At 53.8% G+C, this 23,553-nt stretch overlaps 2 protein-coding genes across 2 annotated transcripts in view; one reads left to right on the top strand and one right to left on the bottom strand.

The window, feature by feature from the left end:
• CDH23 (cadherin related 23) overlaps nt 1–23,553 on the bottom strand; it is a 188,037-nt gene that overhangs the window by 30,060 nt on the left and 134,424 nt on the right. The window contains exons 23-37 of the mRNA XM_030275637.4: nt 21,897–22,042; nt 20,726–20,945; nt 19,781–19,933; nt 18,689–18,802; nt 17,366–17,514; nt 10,857–10,917; nt 9,851–9,999; nt 8,116–8,251; nt 7,542–7,930; nt 7,348–7,449; nt 6,841–6,843; nt 5,667–5,816; nt 4,850–4,978; nt 4,600–4,728; nt 2,809–3,036 (exon numbers count right to left, since the gene is read on the bottom strand). Coding sequence (XP_030131497.4) covers nt 2,809–3,036; nt 4,600–4,728; nt 4,850–4,978; nt 5,667–5,816; nt 6,841–6,843; nt 7,348–7,449; nt 7,542–7,930; nt 8,116–8,251; nt 9,851–9,999; nt 10,857–10,917; nt 17,366–17,514; nt 18,689–18,802; nt 19,781–19,933; nt 20,726–20,945; nt 21,897–22,042 — 2,258 coding nt within the window. The remainder of the gene's footprint in view (nt 1–2,808; nt 3,037–4,599; nt 4,729–4,849; nt 4,979–5,666; nt 5,817–6,840; nt 6,844–7,347; nt 7,450–7,541; nt 7,931–8,115; nt 8,252–9,850; nt 10,000–10,856; nt 10,918–17,365; nt 17,515–18,688; nt 18,803–19,780; nt 19,934–20,725; nt 20,946–21,896; nt 22,043–23,553) is intronic.
• C6H10orf105 (chromosome 6 C10orf105 homolog) lies at nt 13,398–15,416 on the top strand. Its single transcript, XM_072931564.1, has one exon. The coding sequence runs from the start codon at nt 14,992–14,994 to the stop codon at nt 15,388–15,390; it is 399 nt and encodes a 132-aa protein (XP_072787665.1). The 5' UTR covers nt 13,398–14,991; the 3' UTR covers nt 15,391–15,416.

Raw genomic sequence — 23,553 nt, forward strand, 5'->3', positions numbered from 1 at the left:
CACAAGTTTCCACACTGTGTGGCTGGAAGAAAGTGTTTGCCTCTGGAACGGGCTGGGGAACTTCAGGATTTTATTAATCCAGCACTGGCTTCAGCAGGAGCACCCTCAGGGTGGTGCAGGGATGAAGGAGAAGCCAGCACGCTCAGGGTGGTGCAGGGATGAAGGAGAAGCCAGCACCCTCAGGGTGGTGCAGGGATGAAGGAGAAGCCAGCACCCTCAGGGTAGTTCAGGGATGAAGGAGAAACCAGCACCCTCACCACCACGGATGGAACTTCCTGAGCATGGGACTTGTGCTTTATTGCTACCCATGGCTCAGCCCCTTCCCAGCTTTGCTGGGGAATCCAGCACCTGGTGCCTCCAGCTCTTCCTTCTCCCTGTCTCAGCAGCCCCAGCTGGAAAGGCACACCGGGGCTTTGCCTGCCTGCAGGTCTTAACGGCTTTGAAACCCTCTCCAAGTCACTGTTCCCTAACGAATGCACGGCCTGATGACAGAACAAAGCTTTGTAGGAAACAGGTTTTGCTCTGTGTGGCAGGAACCCCATTTCTTGGGAAACCTGGTGCTGCAGGCAGAGCTAAGCTCTCTGCCAGAGGCTCTGGTGTGGCATGTTGGGGCACGGAATGGCATCAGTTTTCTCTCCAGAAGGAAAACTAAAGGCTTCTAGGAGAGAGAAGAAATGGCTTCCCAGGCTTCCACGCATTCTGGAGCAAGAATCCTGGCACAGGAGTGCTGGCCCCTCACCTTGGCCCTCATTTCCATGAAGAAGATGACACAGATGCTTGTGGTGAAGGTGACCCAGCTGCAAGACGAACATCTGGGCAGTGAAGATCCACCCTGCCTTGCTGGAGCCGCCAGTGCCTGGGGCTGTGGGTGCCAGCAGGATCCCTGTCCCAGTGCACAGGGCTGCTGCAACCTCCTTGGGCAGAGACCTTCCTGCAGGAAGCATCCCAACCACTCTGGAGCAGCTGCTGGCTTGCCCCAGGGTCAGACAGTGCCCAGGTGACTCCTGCAATTCCCACACACCTTCCAGCTGCACATCATCAGCTTGTGAAGGTTTCTTTTCTCCTGCAATGCTTTTTAAAACGAAAATATTTTTATATTATCAGCAGCATTTTATCCTTTTGTTCCCACATTTCCATCTCCCAAGAGATTCCTCTTAGCCAGCCTTCCCTGCTCCCTCCCTGGGCATCCCAGATCACCACTTCCAAGTGAGGACTTCCTAGTCCTCTCTCAACTCTGTCTCCTCTGCCTCTCCCACACAGAGAAGTCCAAACCTCGAAACCCATGGATGGATGTACAAACTAGGAACAATCACCCCCTTTTGTGCATTGTTGCATCAGCCTGGAGCTCCTTGTGCAAGGCCAGTTCCTGGCAGGCAGCGAGCCCCTGACTGAGTCGTTTCCCCAGCCAGGCGTGAGGCCAGCAGGCACCCAGCAACACGCCCCACAGCCTTTCACAAGACCTGAGTGTCCTCCTCGAGCTCTGAAAAGGGCCAAAACTCCTCTCTCCGCTCAGGAATTGGGTCACTGGGCACTTTGTGAGGCTGGGATTCGGATTGTTGCTGCTGGCGTGACGTGTGCTCGTGACATGGTGGGCACACGGCAGAGCCTGTGGGGACGGGCAGGGCTGCTGGGACACTGCCTGGGCGGTGTGGAGTGATAAGCTGTGCCACTCATCCCTGCTGGCACTGGGAAGGGAAGTGGCCATTGCCACAGCAACGGGATTTGCCAGCTCAGCACACGGCATTCCTCAGCACACCAGGATCAGCGGTGCTCTGGTGCCAAGGAGGAGCTGGTGGCATCATGCAGTGCAGCCACAGCACAGCCTTCCCTCATGCTGGGGGAAGAGACTTAGCTAGGTTTAAGTCTCAGTGACAGTACAACTAATGGAAAAGACGGTGATGCAGAAGCTGGAGTGTGAACCAGCCGGGAGGGAGGAGCTGAGAGTGCAAAGCCTGAAGTGAGAATCACAGCCACAGTTTGCACTGCTGGCTGCGACCTGTTTCATCAAAATGTAGAGCAGGGCTTTGCAGACAGAGCTCTGTAGGCAGAGCACAGAGATGGTGAGAGATAGCAGGTGGAGGTGGGGGACAGGAAGGATGGCAGAGTGTCACACAAGGCATCAGCTCAACTCATCATTTGTGCACGTGGGTGCTCAGTCACCTTTCTACAGAAACATGGGGTTAGAAGGGACTCGGAGCTGGAAAATGGCCCACATGGTAGTTGCTTTTTTGACTTTGAGTCATCCTCAGAGGCATAAACAATGACCCAAGCAAAACAGTGACTTCCCTAGACCATGGGGTGATGGGTGCGGTCTCATATCAACCCCCTCTCAGTTTGAAGCCATTCCCCCTTGTCCTGGCACTCCAGGCCTTTGTCACAATGACCAGAGCTCCTCTCATTCACAAGGACCACAGCAGAAAATCAATGGTGAATGAACTGTGGTTGAGCTGCTGCTCCAGCCACTCCCCGTGCTGAGATAGGCGGGCAATGTCTGGAGTCCTTCCAGACCCAGCCTGTGAGCAGGGCAGGAGCAGCCAGCACACCTCCCCATAGGGATACTCCTATTTTTTGCATTTGGAGATGGGAGATGAGGCCTGCTGAACAACTGTGAGGGAGGGTCCTGCACGACCAGGCATCGAAGGAGATTCTGAACCAAATCTGTTCACAGCAGTTTTGGACCCTGAGTCCCCAAAACATCACACCCGGTACCCTTCCTCCCCTTTCACATCCTACACTCAGTGCCAAGCTCACTCCCACAGTGCTGCCCAGCCCCACTTTTGCCCCGAAAGGCCCATTTTGGTGGCTCACCGACAGGGAGGGGTTGCCCTCGTCCTCCACAGTGACCACGAGGCTGTAGAAGCTCTGGCGCTCGCGGTCGGGCGGGGAGGGCCGGGTGGCGATCTCGCCGGTGACACGGTCCATGCGGAAGGTCAGGTCCTCGTTGCCACGGGTGATGTAGTAGGAGAGGACACTGTTGAGGCCGATGTCCCGGTCGGTGGCACGTACCTGGGCCACCGCCGTGCCACCGCCGACGTTCTGCGGAGATACGCGACGTAAATCCCACGAGCCCCATCACGTATGAAATACCTAATTAATAATGCCATTCTAATACAGAGAGGGCACTGATGTGCTTGAGGCTCCAAACTCGCTGCCCCAACACCCAGCAGCTCAGCAGAAAGCTGCACATTAGGTCTTATCTAGGCTGGCACAGCCTGGAAGAGCATGAAACCCACAGTGTGTGCAAAGGTGAAGGCCGTGTAATGGACCCAGAGCTCAGCTAATTATTTTTGGATAGTCCCATTATGGGGAAAATCAAAACAGAAATTCTGTTCTTCAGCCTGCTCTGAACATGTATTAAATAGATAAGAAAACCTCAACAGGGCAATATCCTTAATGCCAAGCTATAAATCATGAGCAGCAGTTCCTCACAGCTAAGTGGCACTGGCTATTACTCATATTTCATTTTTCATCACCAAATTGAGAATCACCCCCTGCCTCAGTCCAGGAATTAAACTGTCAGGAAATAAGTTGTCTTTTTCATGCCTGATTGTGTTTTATTGCTTAATTATCTAGCCCTTGCTAAGCTGCTTCCTGAAAGCTGTTCTTATTCTGCACCGCACCATCTCTTGTGTCACTTAGGTGGCATTTCCATGGGTGTGTAGCCACTTCTCCTTCCGGCTGCTCCCTGCAGCCTCACGGGCTTAAGTTGCTCATAGAGCTATTTCCTAGCCCAAAACAAGGAGTACATCACCAGTGAGGGCTTTCAAGGGGTCACCAACTCTTACATCACCCAAGGTTAAGGTGGCAAGGGGCCACCGATCCTTAAATGACCCAAGGTGAGGCTTGCAGGGGGTAGCTAATGCTTAAATGACCCAAGGTGATGTTTCGAGGTGAAACGTAAATTTTAAGGAATTTAGAGATTTTAGAGGAGCTAAGATTTTAGTTAGAGTGAATTAAAATAAATGAGTAGGCCTTGATGAAGTTAGGAGTTAGTAGTTAACTAATAATTGATTGCTTGTCAGCACAGTGTTTAGTTAGCTGGGTTTATAATGAAAAATATCCAGACTGACAAATAGCTTTTAGGAACATAAGACAATTGTGGGCCTCCTCTGTTCTGAAACCAATTGAAGACAAGGAATGGGAGTTCTACCAAGAGTTCATTTGTCATATTTGCATTGAAAAGGTAGAAATGTCAGAATGAGGAAGACTTCATTTACTTCCTCATTTTGGGACCCCTCCCTATGAAAGGGACACCGACCCATTTCAAGGAACAAACTGTGCATGCTTAATAGCTTTTGGAGTGATTAGCATACGAAGCGGGGAATGGGATATACCAAAATGATTAATATGTATTTGTATTTTGGGTATTCAATATTTGTATGGATAAAAAGACTCTGTAATCACCTGGAAGGTGCAGTGTGTATTTGGGAGCTATCCCGCACGCTGCCCGGCGTCGAATAAACACACACTTTCTAACTATATTGGTACTAGATCAATATCCATATTTTTAATAAATCAAAGGGACACTCTGCTGTCCCCACCTGCCCTGTGGCCAGACCTGACCCTGGGAGGGTGCAGGGAGAAGAGCTGGGTGCTCACCTCGCTCACGCTCACGTTGTAGCCAAAGGGGCTGTCGATGACAGGGGGGTTGTCGTTGACATCAAGGATGTTCACTCGTAGAACGTGCTCCTTCCTCCGGGGGGGAACGCCGCCATCCGACGCTTGGATCTGTGGTCGGGGGTGGATTTTTGAGGAATAAAGTGCTATTTTGAAGCTCACAGCTCCTAGCAAACAGCCTTGGTGCTCAAAGCAGAAACTCAAGGGGTGAGGGGGGAGGTTTGGTGCTGACCCGTAAGGTGTAGTGATCCAGCAGCTCCCGGTCCAGTGGCCGTGCCACGAACACCTCGCCGTAGGTGCCATTGGTGGTTCGGATCTCAAAAGCCCGGCCGATATTCCCAGACGTCAGCGAGAAAGTCACCTGCAAACATCACAGGGAAAGAAAACCAGGGCAGGCAGAGTGATGCTGAGGAGGAAGAAGGGAAAGGAGACCCTAGCAAAATAAATCCAGCATGTCCCCCAACATGTGTCAGCTTTCGAAAAGCTCCAATGTAGTGGGATCCACAGGTGTGCTGGCTTATTGCAGCACCCCAAAGCAAATGGGGCCATCCCCCCAGCAGCTCCCATGCTGCCAGCAATTTCTGTTACTACAGGTGATGGGATCTCATTAATGATTGTCTGTAGGGTAATGAAAATAACAAATGTCAGAGAGCTTCCTGCTTGGCCAGCCAAGGACTTTGCTGCTGGCGCCCACAGCAGCAGAGGCCACAGCTGCTTTTCAGATTGCAGGGCTCCTTTTGACACTTGTCCCACAGAGCTCTTTGCCCCAGACAGCCCAAGGACGATGCTTTACCTCTCCTGCTGCCTTGCCTGAGGACTCTTGGTACTGACTGCACAACCCCCCCAAAACCACTGGCATTAATGACCAGAGTTTGCTCTCACAGGGACACAGGAAAGGGGTTGGGAGGATGCTGGCAGGGGGATTTGTGTGTCAGTGAAACACTACACACAGCTCAGAGACCCGCACAGATAATTGAATCCAGCTCCTGGTCCTGCCCAGGAATCACACCCCCTGTCTGAGAGCATTATCCAAATGTCTCCCTCCCTACCTGGCCGTTCCTGCCTGCATCTGGATCTCGGGCCAGCACCAGGGCCACCCTCTTGCCCACGGCGCTGTCCTCAGCCACGCTGACAGACGAGTCAGAGGTGATGTCAAACTGGGGGCTGTTGTCGTTCTCGTCCAGGACTGTGATGGTCACCTGTGAGGGGGGCACGGCACTCAGGGCATGGACAGGAGCCAGACCCCTGCCCAGCTGGCAATGACAGCCACCCTGACACCCTGGCACACCACTGACACACCACACCCCTGTGAGGTGCCAACAGTGTGTCACCCATCCCCAGTGGGAAGCATGCAGCTGTTTGAGCCCAGGAGCCAAGTTACATCCTTGCCTGTGAAGGAGGAGGATGATGAGGGGGAGGAGGGACGCTTGGGGCTGCAAAAACAGTGCAAGGCTGCTGCATTTCCCAAGCAGTGTATTTTTTTGTGGAACATCCTCTGTTTTTTATCCGATAGCCAGGCACAGAGCAGCTCAGGCTGCTGCAGGGTGACCATTTCCTACTAAACTTTTCACTAGCAGTGATTTCATCCATACTCACAGCAGCAGGGTCAGGCAGGATTTGCTCTAAGCTCAACGGGCACAAAGAATGCAGAGCTGAGTGTGTTTAACTCAATGAGGGCAAGCTGGGTGTGGAGGAGACCTGATCTCCCTCCTGGAAAAAGGCACATGATGCTCGAAGGGGACCTGACACCTTGGCCACAATTGGGCAGAGGAAATGCTCTCATCGAGTTTGTCATTAAAGTGCTGCAGGGCAACACAGAAATGAGAGAGGAAGCACCTTTCTGATCCCAGGGATTTATTTATGGGTGCCCCAAGCTCCCAGGTGCAGCCAGCCTGAATGGGACAACATCCCGGGAGGAAGCTGGGGAGTGAGCTGTGCGCCCTGGGGTGATTCAGTTATTGTTGCTGCTGAATTCAAAACTGAGAGCCAGGAGCAGGGAGAGCTCATTCAGCCCCTGTGGCAGATCCGGCAGCTGCTGTCCCGAGTGGTGGATTGGGGAGCCGGGGTTCTGCTCGGCAGCAGCAGGGGCTCACAGGGCTGCCCCACGTCCTGGGGGTGGCAGGGAGGCTGGTGCTGGTGGCACAAGGCTGGAGAGCTCCAACCCGGTCCCTCAGTGTGGACCCTGGCAGGGATTCTGGTCCTCAGCACGATGAACGCGCTTACCTTCTGTTGGAGGAAAGCAGAGGGAGAAATAGAGAACACAAACAATGAGGAGTTAGTGAGGGATGAGAAGTGTGGGTTAACCCTACCACAGCAGTGTCAGGGGTCATGGGTGCCCCTCTGCAGCCATCTGGAGGCTCCAGGGTTGGGGCATCTCTTTGTTTTTTTCTAGCTAAGGTTGGAATATCTGCCCCTGATCCTGGGAGAGGTTCAGTACAGAGAGCAGAGCCATTGGCACCCATGGGCTGGCCCTGCACCCAGCAGAGAAATGCAAATCAACCCCAGCCCAGCTGCCTGTGAAACTGCTAAATATAACCCTCTGAAACACAAACCACTGTGGAGTATTTCAAGGCCCCTAAATTTACCTCCTTCAAAACTGTTTTAGCAGGTTTTCCCCCAAAACAGGGTTTCTGAACCCTGGAAGTTGGAGCAGAACGCTCTGCTAGGACAGGCTGTCCTGGGAGATGGAGATGACAGTGGATGGTGGGGAAACTGGGAGAAGCTACTCACCACCGTGGAGTCAATCTTTGGTCCTCCATCATCAGCCACCACTGTCAAGGTGTAGAAATCCCCTTTCTCTCGGTCCACCTGGCCTTTCACCGTGATCACACCCTGCCAAACATGAGCAACAGCTGTGCTGGCCACCAAAACCAAAGCTCACAGTGCCCAAACAAGCCAGGAGGGTCCACGCTGTGGCTGCTTACCGTGATCCCATTGATTTTGAAGAGGGAGAGCGCTTGGGGGTTGGTGTTGGGGTCGAACTTGTAGGTGATCTGGTTGAGGTTGTCGATGGAGCGAGCCTGGACGCGGAGCACCTCGGAGCCCAGGGGGATGTTCTCCATGATCACGGCCTCGTAGCTGCTGTTGGAGAACTGCACAGCCTCGTCCAGCTCGTTCAGCAGGCTGACGTACACGCTGCAGAAGCCCTGGTTGTTGGGGGGCGCTTGGTCCGTGGCAGAGACATTCATCAGGTAGCTGGTTTTGGTCTCGTAGTCCAGGTACTCTATGGTGGTGATGAGGCCCGTGCTCTCGTCGATCTCGAACTTCCCTTCCGCGCCCGACACGATTTTGTAGCTCACCAGACCCCCGTTCCCTGGGGAGGGAGCAGGAACCGTGGTGCTGGCTGGACCAAGCACCCCGAAGAGGCAGGCACCACTGATACCTCCCCGCAGCAGAGCCCATCCTGCGGGATTTCAGCCCAGCCAAGCCGGGATCCGCTCGGTGGCTGATCTCACCGCCCTCCCCCACACTGGGCTCTTCCCTCCCTGCCCTTCCCACCTGTGTCTCGGTCGGTGGCCCGGACCACCGCCACCGAGGTCCCAATTCCCGCCGTCTCCCGCAGCCCCAGGCGGTTGTACTGGCGCTGGGTGAACACCGGCACCTCGTCGTTGACGTCCTCCACGTACACGATCACCTGGGAAGCCCCGGAGAAACCATGTGTGAACCGGGCGAGCTTGGGAAACAAACCCTTCATGGTGCTTGTGGAGAAATATTTCAGTGTTCAGAGCCAGGCTGGACAGGGCTCGGAGCACCTGGGCTAGTGGAGGTGTCCCTGACAATGGCAGGGGGGTTGGAAGTAGGGGAGATTTAAGGTCCCATCCAACTCAACCCATTCCATGATCCTTCGACAACCTCTTCTTCCAACACCACGTGATGGAGAGTGAACACAAGGGGTTTAACATCAGAGATTTAAACAAGCCCTGTGGGCCGGAGTGAGTCAGTCTTTCCCTGCTGGGGGGGAGGTGCACTGGGTACATTAATTCCTCCATCCTCTGGTGTGGGAATCCAGGGCTTCCCTCTGGCTGCGCTGGCAGGTCTGGGACCCTGGCAGGGCTCAGGAACCCCCCTGGACAGAGCCCCGAGAGACTCTGTTTGTGATCTCTGTCCATGGAGAGGAGTTTTCAATCTTACAGGATGAGTTACAAGCTTTGAGTGTTTGATAAGAGTAATAATTAAGTGTGACATGGGTGCAAAAGTAAAATTTTAGATTTCTAGATTAGGGGTTCAGAAGGACAAGATGGAGGAATTGGGTGTGTCTTGTCCTTTTCCTCCTTCTTCATGCCCTCCATGTTTCACTGTGGTGTTGGCATTTTTCTGTTGGTTTAGGCTGGGGACACACTGTTCAACGTAGGTGACAGATATTGGCACGTTATTGTAAATCCAGCACAGGTAGTTTGTGGTATTTAATGTTTGTACCATCCCAGTGAGGGCAGAGCCCCACACGCTGCCCTGCAGGACAGAGCTGCGGCAGGGCAGCAGAACATGTTAGAGATAAACAGAATAAACAACCTGGAAACCAGCACAGACGAATTATGGCTTCTGCTTTGGCAACGGGGCAGAAAGAAGAGACTTTCTACAATCTGGGAATCACCAATACCCACAGATTCCGACACTCTGGGATCCCATGATCAAATCCCTGGAGACCTCGCAACACAGAAACGTTGGAGACTCGGTGGGAAATTTTTTACTCCAAGTTCAGTACTGTTTCCCCAGGGAACACATTTCCTTCTCCTGGTTTTCTGCTTGCTGCTGGTGCTGGGGGCACTTCACACTCAGCCAGAGCCCACCCCACCACAGGTCTAAGAATAGATGCAACTGGAGGGCTGGGTTTGTGGGAACCGTGGGAAGCTGCTGTGCTGCAGCTGAAGACTGTCACCACTAGCTCCTGGATTATTTAAACAGTGCCTGACCAGGACACATGGTTTTCAACAGGCTGAGGCTCAGTTTTTCTTCCCAGCAGCAGAGCTGCATCTCACAGAGCGAGCAGGACTCCCTCTGAGTGACTGCTCCACTCTGCAGCCTAATGGCACTGAAACACCACAGGATAAAAGAAAAAATAAACAAAGCCCCCACCAACAAGCTCTTCTCTACCCATGAGCAGTCCCCAGAGACTTTCCATGCCAGATCTTTCTGATTTCCTGTACAACTGCAGGCCCTGGAAAGGACCAAGCATCGCGAACACTCTGCGCGAGCGGCTGTGCCGTGCAGCCCGCGGGGGCTGCGAGCTCCTTACCCGCACGGAGCTCCTCATGGGCCCCTGCTCCGTGTTGTAGGCCTCCACCTCCAGCACGTGGGAGGAGTTCTGCTCCCTGTCCAGGTGCCGCACACCTCGCATCACCAGCCCCGTGCTGGGATTGATGCGGAAGTGGTTGTGCTCGTTTCCTGGAAATAGGGAAAAAACGAGAGGGATGTTGCCCGCTGCCTCCACACCCATCCTGGTGACACACTGAGCCCTCTCTGGAGAGGCTCTTTTGGAGGGAGATTATTGAGCAAAACTTCAGCCCCATCTCCTCTGGCTGCATCAGATTCAGCTACATCAGTGTTTGGCCCTGGATCAGGCCAGGAGGAACTACAGAATCTCACTGAATCAGAAAAATGTGGGTGTGTTGGAGCGAGCCCGCAGGAGGCCACAAAGATGCTCTGAGGGCTGGAGCACCTCTGCTCTGGATCCAGGCTGGGAGAGCAGTTCAGCTTGGAGAAGAGAGAAGGCTCTGGGGAGACCCCGAGCCCCTTCCAGTGCCTACAGGGGCTCCAAGAGGGCTGGAGAGGGACCTGGGACAAGGGCCTGGAGTGACAGGACCACTGGGAATGGCTTCAGACTGAAAGAGGGCAGGGATAGATGGGATATTGGAATTAAATTCTTCCCTGTGAGGGAGGTGAGGCTCTGGCACAGGGTGCCCAGAGGAGTTGCCCAGAGGCTGCTTCATCCCTAGAGGTATCCAAGGCCATGGAGCATGCTGGGGTAGTGGAAGGTGTTCCTGACCATGGCAGGGGGTTGGAATGAGGTGAACTTAAAGGTCCCTTCCAACTCAAACCATTCTGTGATTTTAGGATTCTATCTAGCAGTCTATCCACGACAAATCACTCCCCAGCAATGAGCCCTAAAGCTGAATTTTGCATAGGGCTGGGAGAAATGGTTCTGTGGGCTCCAAAGTCCAAAAGGATGGCGAGCTCAACCTCCTGAGGTTGGGCAGAGCCTGGGACAAACTCCCTGATGCATGAGGGGGCACTGGACTTACCCTTGACAATCCTGTACCACACTCTCCCATTAATGCCTTCGTCCGCATCGGTGGCTTTCACCTTCATGAGAAAAGCAGAGGAGTAGAGGTCAAAGGCAGAGAATTCCAGACTAGGACAAGTCCTCCTACCCTGCCAAAGCTGGACATCCTTCTCCTCCACCTGAGCTGGGGAGCTTACCAGATACAAAGTGAAGTAAGTTGCCCTGCCCTCGTCACTGGACAGCAGGGACAGTGGGCTCAGGAGCCCTTGGCTGCTGGATTCAGGTGGGAGCTGAGCCTCAGGACCACACCACAAATGCCATGGGTCTGTGTGCTGGAGGAGGTGCCTCCATCAGTCCTGCCCTGCCTTCCAATGCTTGTCCCAGTGGTGCTGCCACCAGGGATGGAGTCTTGCTGGGATGATTCGAGCTGGGCAGGGGGAGCTGCTCCCGTGCCTGGTGGGCAGCAAGCCCATGGCATCCTGGTGAGTCACCCAAGCAGCAGCACATGCAAAAACTGCCAAAGGAATTGTGAATGCAACCAGCCCAGAGCATCCTTTTGAGCAGGAGTGGGAGCAGCCCTAGGCTCTGATGCACTGCACAGTCCTGGCACAGACCAGTCTGCCATCCGCCCTGGGAAAACCAAGGCACGGGTCCCCTCTGGTGTCACTGAACCAGACTGCAGTGCTTTCCCTAAACCCCAGCCATCAGTCAGCAGCTGGGAAGCGGGACCTGGCAGCGACCAGCAGAGCTTCCAGTCCAGCTGGCACTGAGCCCTTGCATCTTCTCTTGGAAAAACCCACTCCCCACAAAGCAACCACAGCTCCACCACAGCGTGGCTGCTCACAAATCACCAGGGCGAGGATGCCAGGAATGCCTGAGCCTTTATTCTCTCCCTGCTTCCCTCTGCAAGTCATCCTCAGCCTCTTCCTACAATACCACCCAGCAGCTCCTTTTTCCTGGGAAGTTTTGTACCCAGATTTATGCAGGGAAGAGGAAAGGCTGCTGCAAAGGATGCACGTGCAGTGGGAACAGTGAGGATGTTCACTCCCAGCCACACACAACACTCACAGGAGTCAGAGATGCTCCTCTGAAATGGGGTTTTGAGGTACCTTGAACTTCTCTTGCTCCCTTCCACCAAGCCCCCCTGCATCAGCAGAAAACTTGGAAAATACCGACCTCTATCTGGATTTCTCATCCCTGTGCCCACACATGCTCTTTTCCTCTGTCCCAGACCAGTTTATCCCTTGCTTGTGGCTTATTCCACGTCCCACCAAGAGCTTCCTTTCACAGCAGGGAGTTCTCCCTCCCAGACCATCTCTTTCACCTGCTGGGCTCCTGAGGCAGAGCTGGGCTGTCTGCTCTCCCACGGGGTGCATGGGCCCCACAACAGCAGGCAAGCGATGCCCAGGCAGACCAGCTGCCTTGGCATGGCACAGGGAAAAGCTATCATGTAGGCAGAGCAGGAAAACAAAGGGATGGGAGGCAAAACCTTTCAGCTTTTTGTGCCATTCCTTGCCCCACTGTGCCCAGGAGAGGGCATTTCAGGATGAGACAACTGCACCTTGCAAACAGCCCTTGGGCCATCTTCTTCCCATCTCACCCGAGCCTGAAGCTCTGGTACATAGACTAAGTGATATGGATAATTTGTTTTATTAAAAATCAGGAGTTTGCACTAAAGCAAGGTGTGTTCCTGCCAACCTGCAGCCTGAGGAAAGCTTGGCTGCTGCTGGTTTGACCTGCTCAGGTCCCAAAGATGAGGTGGTACTTTGACAAACTGTCCCAACCTCAGGAAAACAATGGCACTGCAGGGCAAGCAGAGGGAGAAAAGCTCTTTCTGCTGCAGGTAGAAAGCACCTGGTGCAGCCAAGCTGAGCTCCAGCCTATTTTATCCCTCTGCTACAGCCGTGGGGTTGGTACCGCCCAGCATCACCTCCTCCTGCCAGCCCGTGGAAAGGTTTAGTGCACTGGGAAGGGTTGGGGAGCTCCAGGAAAAGTGTTGCTAAGCAAGCTGGGGAGGGGAATGAGAGCTGCTTTTCATGGGAGCTGTGTCACAGGCAGTGCCTGAAAACAGCCTTTTCTTTGCAGGAGTTTGAGGAAAGGGTGGGAGAGCATATGGAAAAACTGCCAAGCTAGGCAGCTGGGCCAGGCCAGGGAGCAGTGCCTCTCTGTTGCTCATGCACGAGAATCATTCTTTTTTTTCTACCATTCCACCTTTCTCAGGGGCATTTTACCTTTTGCAATATATCTTTTCCCCACTCTGATCCTCATCTGCCTCACGGCCAATGCTGGAGCCCGAGTATTCATGGGGATGTGTCAGACCGGGAGCTGATCAGGCAGGGATGAACCTCTGGGGAGGATTTCCAGGCCAGGAAAATCTCTCTTAACCCACCAGGGTGAAGAATATGGAGCCTGGGTGGGACAGTGATGCTGGGAAGGGGCAATGCCATGAAAGCTCTGCCAGCTGAGCTGGGTGTGAGGAGAACCAGGGCGTGGCTGAAAAAGCCTGGGAAAACATGGGGTGAGATCCCTCCTGATGGGTTTCTATGGAACAATGTCAAGCGAATTTAAAAGACAAACTCTGCAGCCATGAGCAAGGGAACAAAAACAGCCTGAAGGAATTAAAGAGCCTGAAGGAATTGTCCACACCCCCTCGGCTGGCTCCCAAGGAACAATGCAAGGTCCTTGGGATTACTGCTCTGTTCCCAAAGCTGAGGGGAAGGGATGGGGCTGGTTAAGGATAAAAAATTAAGGATAAATTTGCATTTAGGGTGAAGAGAGGAAAAAACATCACTGTGGAGGAGGTGACCAGAGCTCCATGCCTGGGACTGCCTGCAATGCACACAGGGGTTCACCCTCTCAAATGCTGACCCATTTGTTTTTTGCATTTCCCATTTTCCAGGCACAGACCTGGCTCTGACCCATGGAAACAGCACCATCTCCCCAAAGACCCCCAAGCTCTGAGCAGGCTGATACACCCTTAGTGATTAAAGACATGCCACTGATGTCTGCTCTCCACTTTTTGGAATGTTTTATGGTGAATGTTTGGCTGTGCCTTACACACACCTGTGTCACTTTGGCATGGTGGCTGCAAGAGCAGACCCAGAGACCCTGGCAGCCCCTGCAGACTGCCTTTCCCCTCCTAAGATCTTGGTTTTAAATTGGCTCAGTCCAAATCCCAGTTCAGCAGGAGATTGCCCAGCCACAGACCAGTGAAACAGCTCTCCCACATCTCCACAGGAAAGTCAGCATAATAAAGCTTTACCTCCAGCACACAGGCTGGAGCACCAGGAGCATTGCAGAGGGTTGGCACAAACAGGATTTCCTCAGCCCTCATCTTCTCATCTCCATCTGGAGAGATGCCAGCCTCTGGCACAGCCTGGCTGGGGCTGGGGGTGTGCACGTGAGCAAAAAAGTGGGTGAAAAATGCTCTTGGGAGGATCTGACCCACTGGAGAAGGGAGGGGACCATCTCCACCAGGTGTTGGGTAAGAGCTGTCACTGCTAGCACTTTGGGAAGCTGGTTTGCATCACCAGTGACATGTCTGAGCCTGAAAGCAGGTCAGCAAAATGCCTGCATGAGGATTTTTGGCATGAGTAGGGTGAGGGTGTTACTCTTCAGCGCTGCAAAATAATAAAGTGCTAGTACAATACCACAGCTTGATTGGGGACTTACCAGGGCACAGGCTCAAACAACTGTCCAATTTCTTTGGGAGAATAATCACAAAAACCCCAAATGACAGCCAATTCAACAAACTCACATTTCTGGGGAACAGAGGAGAACCAAACCTCAGCAGCTTAGGGGGAGGATTTTGAGCTTTCTGTAGTACATGGATATTTATCTTTTCCAGAAAATCTTCATGCAATACGTGTGTGCTCCCTGAAAGTGTCCCCCAGAGGCCATGGCACCACATGGAAATAGTGGTAGATTTCTTTGCCAGGTGGTTTTGCACTTCAGTTCAGGGTGGTACTTTGCAAGCGTAAACCCCACCTCTGTGCTTTGCAGATGGACACCTCCTGTCCCTCTGTGCCACTGAAAACATGGCTGGGAGAATCTTGGGCATGAAGAATCCATCAGTTTAACCAGAGAGTGGCTGTCTGTCCAGCTCCCACGTGGTAATCACCTGTGCCACTTCTCTGTATCACCTTGCAGGGAAGATGAGCACAGAGGACTCTGGCAATGGGACCTCCCAGACCCCACCTCTCCTTCTGGAGCCAGTGCCACCCAGTGCCACATCCCCTGAGGTGACAGACTGGCTGCCCATCATCGTTGGGCTGGTCTGCATCTTCCTGGTCCTGGCCACCCTCCTCACCTTTGTCACCCTCTGCAAGGTGGTGGCACCGGGCTGGTCCCTCTCCAGCCCCCAGGAGCGCCTGCCCCACCACCCTGTGGATGCCAACCAGCCCCAGCTGAGGCTCTGGAGGCGCCTGGGCTCCCTGAGGTGCTCCATCAGCAGCTTCAGGAGGAGCCAGCTGCTGTCTCAGAGCCCGCTGGCCTGTCCCAGAAGCTGCTCCACCAGCCAGGACTGGGACATCATGGAGTCCACCAAAATGTGACCGTGCCCTGCTACTCTTTTCCAAGCTTTTGGCTCCCTTCTCAAGCGTTCCTTTGAGAAACCCATTTCCAGGCAGTGGCTCTGTGAGGTGACAGGAGATTTTGCAAGTCAGGTTCCCAAATGCTTTCCAGGTTACTGCTTCCTGCCAGGGAAGGTGGAGGCATCCAAACTACACCCACACACAGCTACCACCGGGCGCTCCAAAAAAATCCTGCTGCTTCATTTCTTTTGGAACACATTGTGCAAGTTGTGCTCCACCTGAACAAACAGCCTGGAAGAGAGTGGGAGCAACCTGGCTACCTGAAGAGAGGCAGCCCAGGGCAAAGCTGCTCCACAGAAAGCAATCCTCAGTGGAAGTTTCCCCCCGAGCAGGTGGAGGGAGGCTCTTGTCCCCATGTGCTGCCCGGTCCCTGTCACCCCGCTCCGTGCAGTGAGCTGTGGGTTGCTGTGGTCAGTGCATTCCCATTCCTGCTCTCTGGCCCTGCTCTGCCTGGTTCTGGGAGAAAGGGATGGGGAAACATTCAGAAACTCTCCTGCTGCCCTGGGGATGTGGGGATGCATTTGAAAGGAGAGACCTTCTGTACAAATGGTTCACACTGAAGGTGTAAATTAAACTAAAGCTGGGTGATGGCTCATTTCTGTTTTTCTTCCATGCTATTCTGTGGAAAAACAACTTCCCCCAGTTACTTCCTCTCCTTTGCCATGGACTTCCAAGGGCATCCCCCTCTTTTGGGAAGTGGGTTCTAAGAAAGGGCACTTTGCTGCCAGTCAGACTCGAGTTCCCTCCCTTTCTTTAATTTGCCACATCGGCTCAATTTTAGGATGGACCACAGCTCCATCCTGGGATTGCAGACTGATGCCTGATCCCAGAGACATCAGGTACACCGTGCCATGGCACAACAGGTGATGAGGAACCACAGGATCCTTTGGGAGCAGACACTAGCTCCCAGCAAACCTTTGTTGCAGGAGGCAAAGGCTCCTTTCTTCTCTGCCGGTGACGCATCCTGCCTGCCACAGCCAGGGACAAAGCTGGCCCTTTCCCGGTGCCGGCAGAGGTATTGAAGGCAGGAGGAGCCTTCCCAGGGCCCTCTGCAAAGAGCCTTTGGTGCCTGCTCCAGAAGAGCCCTGGGTTTGAAGGGATGCTGGAAGCTGGTGTGAATGCCTGCATTCATTCCGTGCTCACTGAGCCATTCAGCTCTGCCCACCGCTCCCTCAAAGAGGAACAAAAATGAAAGCAAAGTCCAAACGCTTTTCTCCCTCTCTGAGCATCTCTTTGCAGGCACTCTTCTCCCTCCCCATGGAGAGCTCTGCTTGGGAGGAGGGAGAAAGCAGGGATGTAGCCAAAGGGGCCTCGCCAGCACAGGGCTTGGCTCTTCTTTGTTACGGTGAGCTCCTGGACACCCTTTTGTCCCCCTTTCCCCGGGCCTCTGTGGCTCTGATCATGATAACCCCTGGATCCTCCTTCCTGCCCCAATGGGGTTGGCGGGGAGCCAGGAGAGCCCACCCCTGTCCAAAACCTATATAGACCCCTGAAACTTCCTGCTCTTTCTCTTTTGCCCCGCTCTCCATGGACACCACAGAATAAAGAGAGCTGTTCCAACACCCCTGGGGTAAGAGCCTCTTTTGAATACTTTTCCCTCTCCTGCTATTCCTTCCCTCACAGCCCCATATCTCTGAGCTGGTCGGATCCTAGAGGGGGCTGTGTGGAGGGGGGGAAAACCATAGAAATAACACTTCTTCTCTCAGCCCCTGCAGAAATGGGGTGAGTTTCTTAATTTTCCCTTGTTCTTTGCTGCCTTCTCCCTGGCACTCACAGCCTGGACTGGCAGAGGGGCGGATGAGCAAGAACACATCTCGCCCTGCCCGAGGGAACACACAGGGAGAGAAAATCTCTGCCCTGGCCTTCCAGCAGCTCATGCTCAGGGCACAGTTGGTGGGGGACTCCCACCCCAGGGTGCCAGGGAAGGGCCACGTGCCTGCACGATGCTGCTGGCAGCCGGGATGTCCTCGGGGACGCTGACTTCATAGCTGCTCTGCAGGAAGATGGGTCTGTTGTCGTTGACATCCAGCACAGTCACGTACACCGTGGCAGTCCCGGTGCGCCGGTTCCCGCTGGGGCCGTTGTCTGTAGGGACAGAAAGGTGAGGGAGGGAGTTCAGTCACCTCCTCTTTGCACAGGTGGTGCTCAGCCCGTGGCTGCTCAAATAACAGGATTGAGATTTCTAAAGGAAAACATTTCATCTTTTTGCAGCTTTCAAATCCCACATGGAACCATGGGTTTCTAGTTTTTGTTTTTCCCTTCCTGTTTCGAAAGAAAAAGTCAAACCACTCCCAAGCTCTGCCATGGAGCCCAGTGAGGCTGGAAATGCAACTGATGATTAGAGAGGATTTGCAATTCCATATGCCAAGTGAAGGGACTGCTGGAGCCAGGGATTTGGGAGATGAAGACAGCCTGATGAATCTTCCATAACTGTAGCTCAGCTCACAGACAAAGAGCACCAGGATGGGTTGATGTTCAGTAGACAAGGACATGGCAGCACAGCTTTTGGATTTGACAGGAAGAATGAGGCACTGGGAAGCAGGCATTGGGGCTGGATTTTTCAACATGCCTGATTTGCAGGGAGCACTAAACCCACCCAGCTGGGAGCCTGTGGGATCTGGGAAAACACAGGTAGTGTGATCCATGTGGGAGGGGCACCCTTTTCCCTTTGGGATCCAGTCCTGTGTGCCCAGGCAGTGCAGCATCCCTGTGCAGCCCCTGCGGCACCTGCAATGCTGTGCCCCCAGCATTTCTGTCCAGGCCACTTCTCCTTTCAAAAGGGACATCCAAGTCATCTGTGAACAGGCACATCATTATAAAGCTCTGGGGATGACAGCCAAGCTGAGCTGGGCACACAGGCCCTCTGCCTGTGCCAGGTGGCTCAGGGTTAATCAGCAGCCACAGAGCCAAGGGCTGGCATGGCAGGAGGGGAACGATGCTGTGGCGTTGGCATTTTTGGGTAGAGGGCTGCCCTGGCCAGCGTGGAACCTCTCAGGAACAGGGGACCTGCCTTCCCTAGGTGAAAGGGAGAGCCCTGGGGCTGGGCAAACCTGAGAGGAGAATACACCTTCTGCAAAAGTCATGCTGGAACCGGGACATTAATTCACACGGGCTGTGTAATGTTAACACCAGGCACAGGCTGTGGTTTGGAGGGCGCCTCAGAGGTTGCTGCCCCTCTGACAAACTTGCAAGGCAGCTTGAAATGTGCAAGGCCACCACAGATGGCTGTGTGGCAGTGGGATCCCTGGGAAATCCTTACCAATGGCCTCCAGGATCAGTGTGTAGGATGCCACTGTCTCCCTGTCCAGACTCACGACTGTCCTGACCACCCCGTCCCTGAAGCCGACGCTGAATTTGCCATCCTGGTTCCCACCTGCAGCAAAGCACAAGCAGAATAGAAACTTGGAATGGGTTGGGTTGGGATGGGAGGGACTCTAAAGATCATCCTGTTCCAACACCTTACCGTGGGCAGGGACACCTACTAGACCAGGCTGCTCCAAGCCCTGTCTAAGCTGACCTTGAACACCTCCAGGGATGAAGCATCCACTACTTCCTTGGACAGCCTGTCCTAACACCTGGCTGCCCTTTCAGTGAAGAAATTTCTCCCAGTATCTAATCTGAACCTTCCCTGGTGCAGCTTGAGGCCACTTCCTTGGATTCTGTGACCTGGGCATAGGGTCAGCCCAGCTGTGCAAGGACAGTTTTGTGCCTTGTCCCTGGCAGAGCACCTCACAGCACAGGAAAAATCCAATGGTCATAGGCAAAGCTGGATCATTTCCCGAATGCTTTGAAGCAAACTGGGGTAACTTTGCATGTGAGCCATGGTACCTGTGGGACGACACACCCTGTTTCACCTACGGAGATGCTGGAGAGGCCAGAACAGCAGGCTGCTATTGTGGGAAAAATGACTCTCTGGTGACACTTCTGTCTTTACCCTTTTCCTGAGGGCTCGGTGTGCAGTTTGCAAGTCAAACCGTGGCCAGGGGATTCCCCAGCCTCCTGCAGGTGCTGCAGCTGTGGGGTGAGCATCACTGCCCACCCAACCCCACCTACCCACGGGGCTATGAAAATGCCCCAAAGTTCCATTTACGCATTCCGACCATAAACAGTGCTGAAAGCCACCCCAGCCCTTGCTCCCTAGCCGTGTTCTGCCCATCCTCAGGCTTTTCCAGGGCCAGCAGAGTGGTCAGCGTGGCCGGGAGCCAGCGGGGCCGTTCAGCAGAGGGCGATGCCGGACCAGGTTTGGAGGGGCTGGGAAAGGCAGCGCTGAGTGCAGAACACCCTGGATGAGGTCTGGGGCAGCCTGTGCCTTCCTGCAACCCAAGTTTCCACTCTGGCATGGGGCTCACACCTGTGATGAAGTAGCTGAGCTCGGCGTTCAGCCCGATGTCGGCATCCGTGCAGTTGAGCCGGACCACTTTGAAATCCCGGGCCACGTTCTCGGGCAGGGACACGTTGTAGACAGCAGGGAAGAAGGTGGGGTTCTCGTCGTTCACGTCCAGAACTGAAAAGGGAGAGCAGAGCTGAGTGTCCTGCCAGGGCTGCCCCTCCTGCAGATGCCAGGCTGGGCTCCCAAACCTCCCTCCTGCTGCTCTCAGCATCCCAGGGAATGCCCTGCCTGACTCCTCCTGCCATTTTGCAGTGGGGGTGCCTGCAGAGTGGCTGTAGGCTGTATTGGGTTGCTTCTGACACACAGATCACCCTCCTCATGGGCAAAAAACCATTACATCACTGAAATTCAAGTTATTATTTTCACCAAGCCTGTTTCCATCCTCATTCAAAGCAATAGCTGGGGCTTAAATATAAGCTCAGTATTTCCTGGGGCATGGCAGAGACCAGGAACTTCTTTTCCAAACTCAGGCCTGAGGACAATCCAGGGTCAGTTTCTTTCCAGATGACGCTTTTTCAGCACTAGACTTGCACGAAGCCAGTAAACAGTGAGGCATTAAATTAAAGGCAGGCCTCGCAGTAAGGCTCCAGCTCTGAACTGGGATTGCGTGGGCTGCCCAGGCACGCAGCTGATGGGAATCACATGCTGAAGCAAAAGAACAAGCAACACTGGGGATGGGGATATGGAGAAAAAAAAAAAAAGGTTAATTTTGGGGGCCCTGCCAGAAACACCACATTTTCCCCATCTCTGCAGTGTGTTGATAGCAGACACAGAGCCTGTGGGGACGGAGCCATCCCTATGGCACAAAGCCAGACCTGATCCTGTTTCCAGGCCTCAGTGAGTCTCCTACAGACACTGCCTTTCCTCCAGTGAGGTTTGTCACCGTGGGGGTCTTGCTGCACCCACCTTTGACAGTGAGGGTGCTGGTGGAGCTCTTGGCGGGCGTGCCGGCGTCGCTGGCCACCACCCTCAGGAAGTACTCGGGGATCCTCTCCCTGTCCAGCACGGCCGTGGAGGTGACCAGCCCGCCGGTGCTGTTGATGAGGAAATCCATGCGGGGCATCCCCACCTGCATGCGGTACGACACCTGCCCGTTGGGGCCCTCGTCCAGGTCGATGGCCACGACCTGGTGGGGAGAGCACCCTGATCATCTCCTGGCCCTGGAAGTCATGGTACAGAAATCCTGAGTGCCTCTGGCCCCGGGGATTCAGACAGGGATGAAATGGCCTTGGAGGATCCTCCCTAGCCAGAGTGAGTCCATGGAGTAAAGATGCACAACCCCTTCTGCATCCCCCCTGTTCCACTGCTAGAGGATGGCAAAGAGAAGGAGATGGAGAGGATGGAGGAGATGGAGAAGATGCAGAGAAGAGAGAGGATGAGTGTGGGAATCCAAGGCTTCCCTCTGGCTGCCCTGGCAGGTCTGGGACCCTGGCAGGGGTCAGGAACACCCCTGGACACAGCCCCGAGAGACACTGCCTGTGATCTCTGTCCATGGAAAAGAGTTTTCAATCTTACAGGATGAATTACAAGCTTTGAGTGTTTGATAAGAGTAATAATTAAGTGTGACACGGGTGCAAAAGTAAAATTTTAGGTTTCTAGATTAGGGGTTCAGAGGGGACAAGATGGAGGAATTGGGTGTGTCTTGTCCTTTTCCTCCTTCTTCATGCCCTCCATGTTTCACTGCAGTGTTGGCATTTTTCTGTTGGTTCAGGCTGGGGACACGCTGTTCAACGTAGATGATAGATATTGGCACGTTATTGTAAATCCAGCACAGGTAGTTTGTGGTATTTAATGTTTGTAACATCCCACTGAGGGCAGAGCCCCACACGCTGCCCTGCAGGACAGAGCTGCGGCAGGGCAGCAGAACATGTTAGAGATAAACAGAATAAACAACCTTGAAACCAGCACAGACCAATTATGGCTTCTGCTTTGGCAACGGGGCAGAAAGACAGAGACTTTCTACAATCTCGGAATCACCAATACCCACAGATTCCGACAGATGAGCTGTTAGCCCACTTTGCAGAAGCCATGGCAGCAGCTCCCAGCGTGAGGAATGGCAGCAGTGGGACATGCTCACCTGGAAGACAGAGGAGCCCGCGGGAAGGCCCTCGGCGATCTCAGCAACAAAGGGCAGGTTTTGGAAAGTGGGGTCATTGTCGTTCAGGTCCAGCAGGTTGACAAAAACTGTGGCACTGCTGGTGGCTCTCAGGGGTGGCCTCCCACCTGTGGAGGACAGAGATGGGGTCACAAGGTAAATGCTTGAGCTGCTTCCACTCCCTTCTCCTAAAAAGGAGCCCTCACCTGCTACGCAGACAGCAGTGCAGGATGGGGTGATGGCCCTGATTTGTCATGCATGATCTGCCACCAGTGGACACTTAGAATTCCAGAATGGCTTGGGTTGGAAGGGACCTTAGACACAACCTAATTCCTCTGCCATGGGGACAGCTTCCACTAGACCAAGCCCCATCCAATCTGGCGTGGGACACTCTCAGGGTTAGAGCAGACACAGCTTCTCTAGGCAGCCTGTCCCACCACCTTCTTAGTAAAGAATTTCCCAACATCTAATCTCCACCTCTCCTCTTTTGGTTTAAAACCATTCCCCTTTGTCCTGAAAAGGAAGAATTATCTTTGTATATCTATCTTTTTTCCTATGAAAAGTTTCCCTATGGCAATATTTCCAGAGAGAAGCCCATCAGCTCTGTTTCCCTCACCTGCTCCATTGATTTTCTGGGATGGCAATGGAGCAGAGCTGAGGGGGAGGGAGAGTTCCTGCCTCTCAGGCACATTCTCAGTGCTGCTACATGAATGACTGCGCTCACATTTTGAGACGTTTCTAGTTTGTTTTAGCAGCAGGTTTAAAGCTACTCCCATTTTTTTTTTTGCCTCGAAAACACTCCTGTTCAGAAGAGGAGGGAAGGGAAGGGAAGGGAAGGGAAGGGAAGGGAAGGGAAGGGAAGGGAAGGGAAGGGAAGGGAAGGGAAGGGAAGGGAAGGGAAGGGAAGGGAAGGGAAGGGAAGGGAAGGGAAGGGAAGGGAAGGGAAGGGAAGGGAAGGGAAGGGAAGGGAAGGGAAGGGAAGGGAAGGGAAGGGAAGGGAAGGAAGGGAAGGGAAGGGAAGGGAAGGGAAGGGAAGGGAAGGGAAGGGAAGGGAAGGGAAGGGAAGGGAAGGGAAGGGAAGGAAGGGAAGGGAAGGGAAGGGAAGGGAAGGGAAGGGAAGGGAAGGGAAGGGAAGGGAAGGGAAGGGAAGGGAAGGGAAGGGAAGGGAAGGGAAGGGAAGGGAAGGGAAGGGAAGGGAAGGGAAGGGAAGGGAAGGGAAGGGAAGGGAAGGGAAGGGAAGGGAAGGGAAGGGAAGGGAAGGGAAGGGAAGGGAAGGGAAGGGAAGGGAAGGGAAGGGAAGGGAAGGGAAGGGAAGGGAAGGGAAGGGAAGGGAAGGGAAGGGAAGGGAAGGGAAGGGAAGGGAAGGGAAGGGAAGGGAAGGGAAGGGAAGGGAAGGGAAGGGAAGGAAGGGAAGGGAAGGGAAGGGAAGGGAAGGGAAGGAAGAGAAGAGAAGAGAAGAGAAGAGAAGAGAAGAGAAGAGAAGAGAAGAGAAGAGAAGAGAAGAGAAGAGAAGAGAAGAGAAGAGAAGAGAAGAGAAGAGAAGAGAAGAGAAGAGAAGAGAAGAGAGAGAGAAGAGAAGAGAAGAGAAGAGAAGAGAAGAGAAGAGAAGAGAAGAAACTTTGCCATAAAGGCAAAATGA

This window comes from Taeniopygia guttata, chromosome 6, assembly GCF_048771995.1.
Source record: "Taeniopygia guttata chromosome 6, bTaeGut7.mat, whole genome shotgun sequence".
NCBI classification, from domain to species: Eukaryota; Metazoa; Chordata; class Aves; order Passeriformes; family Estrildidae; genus Taeniopygia; species Taeniopygia guttata.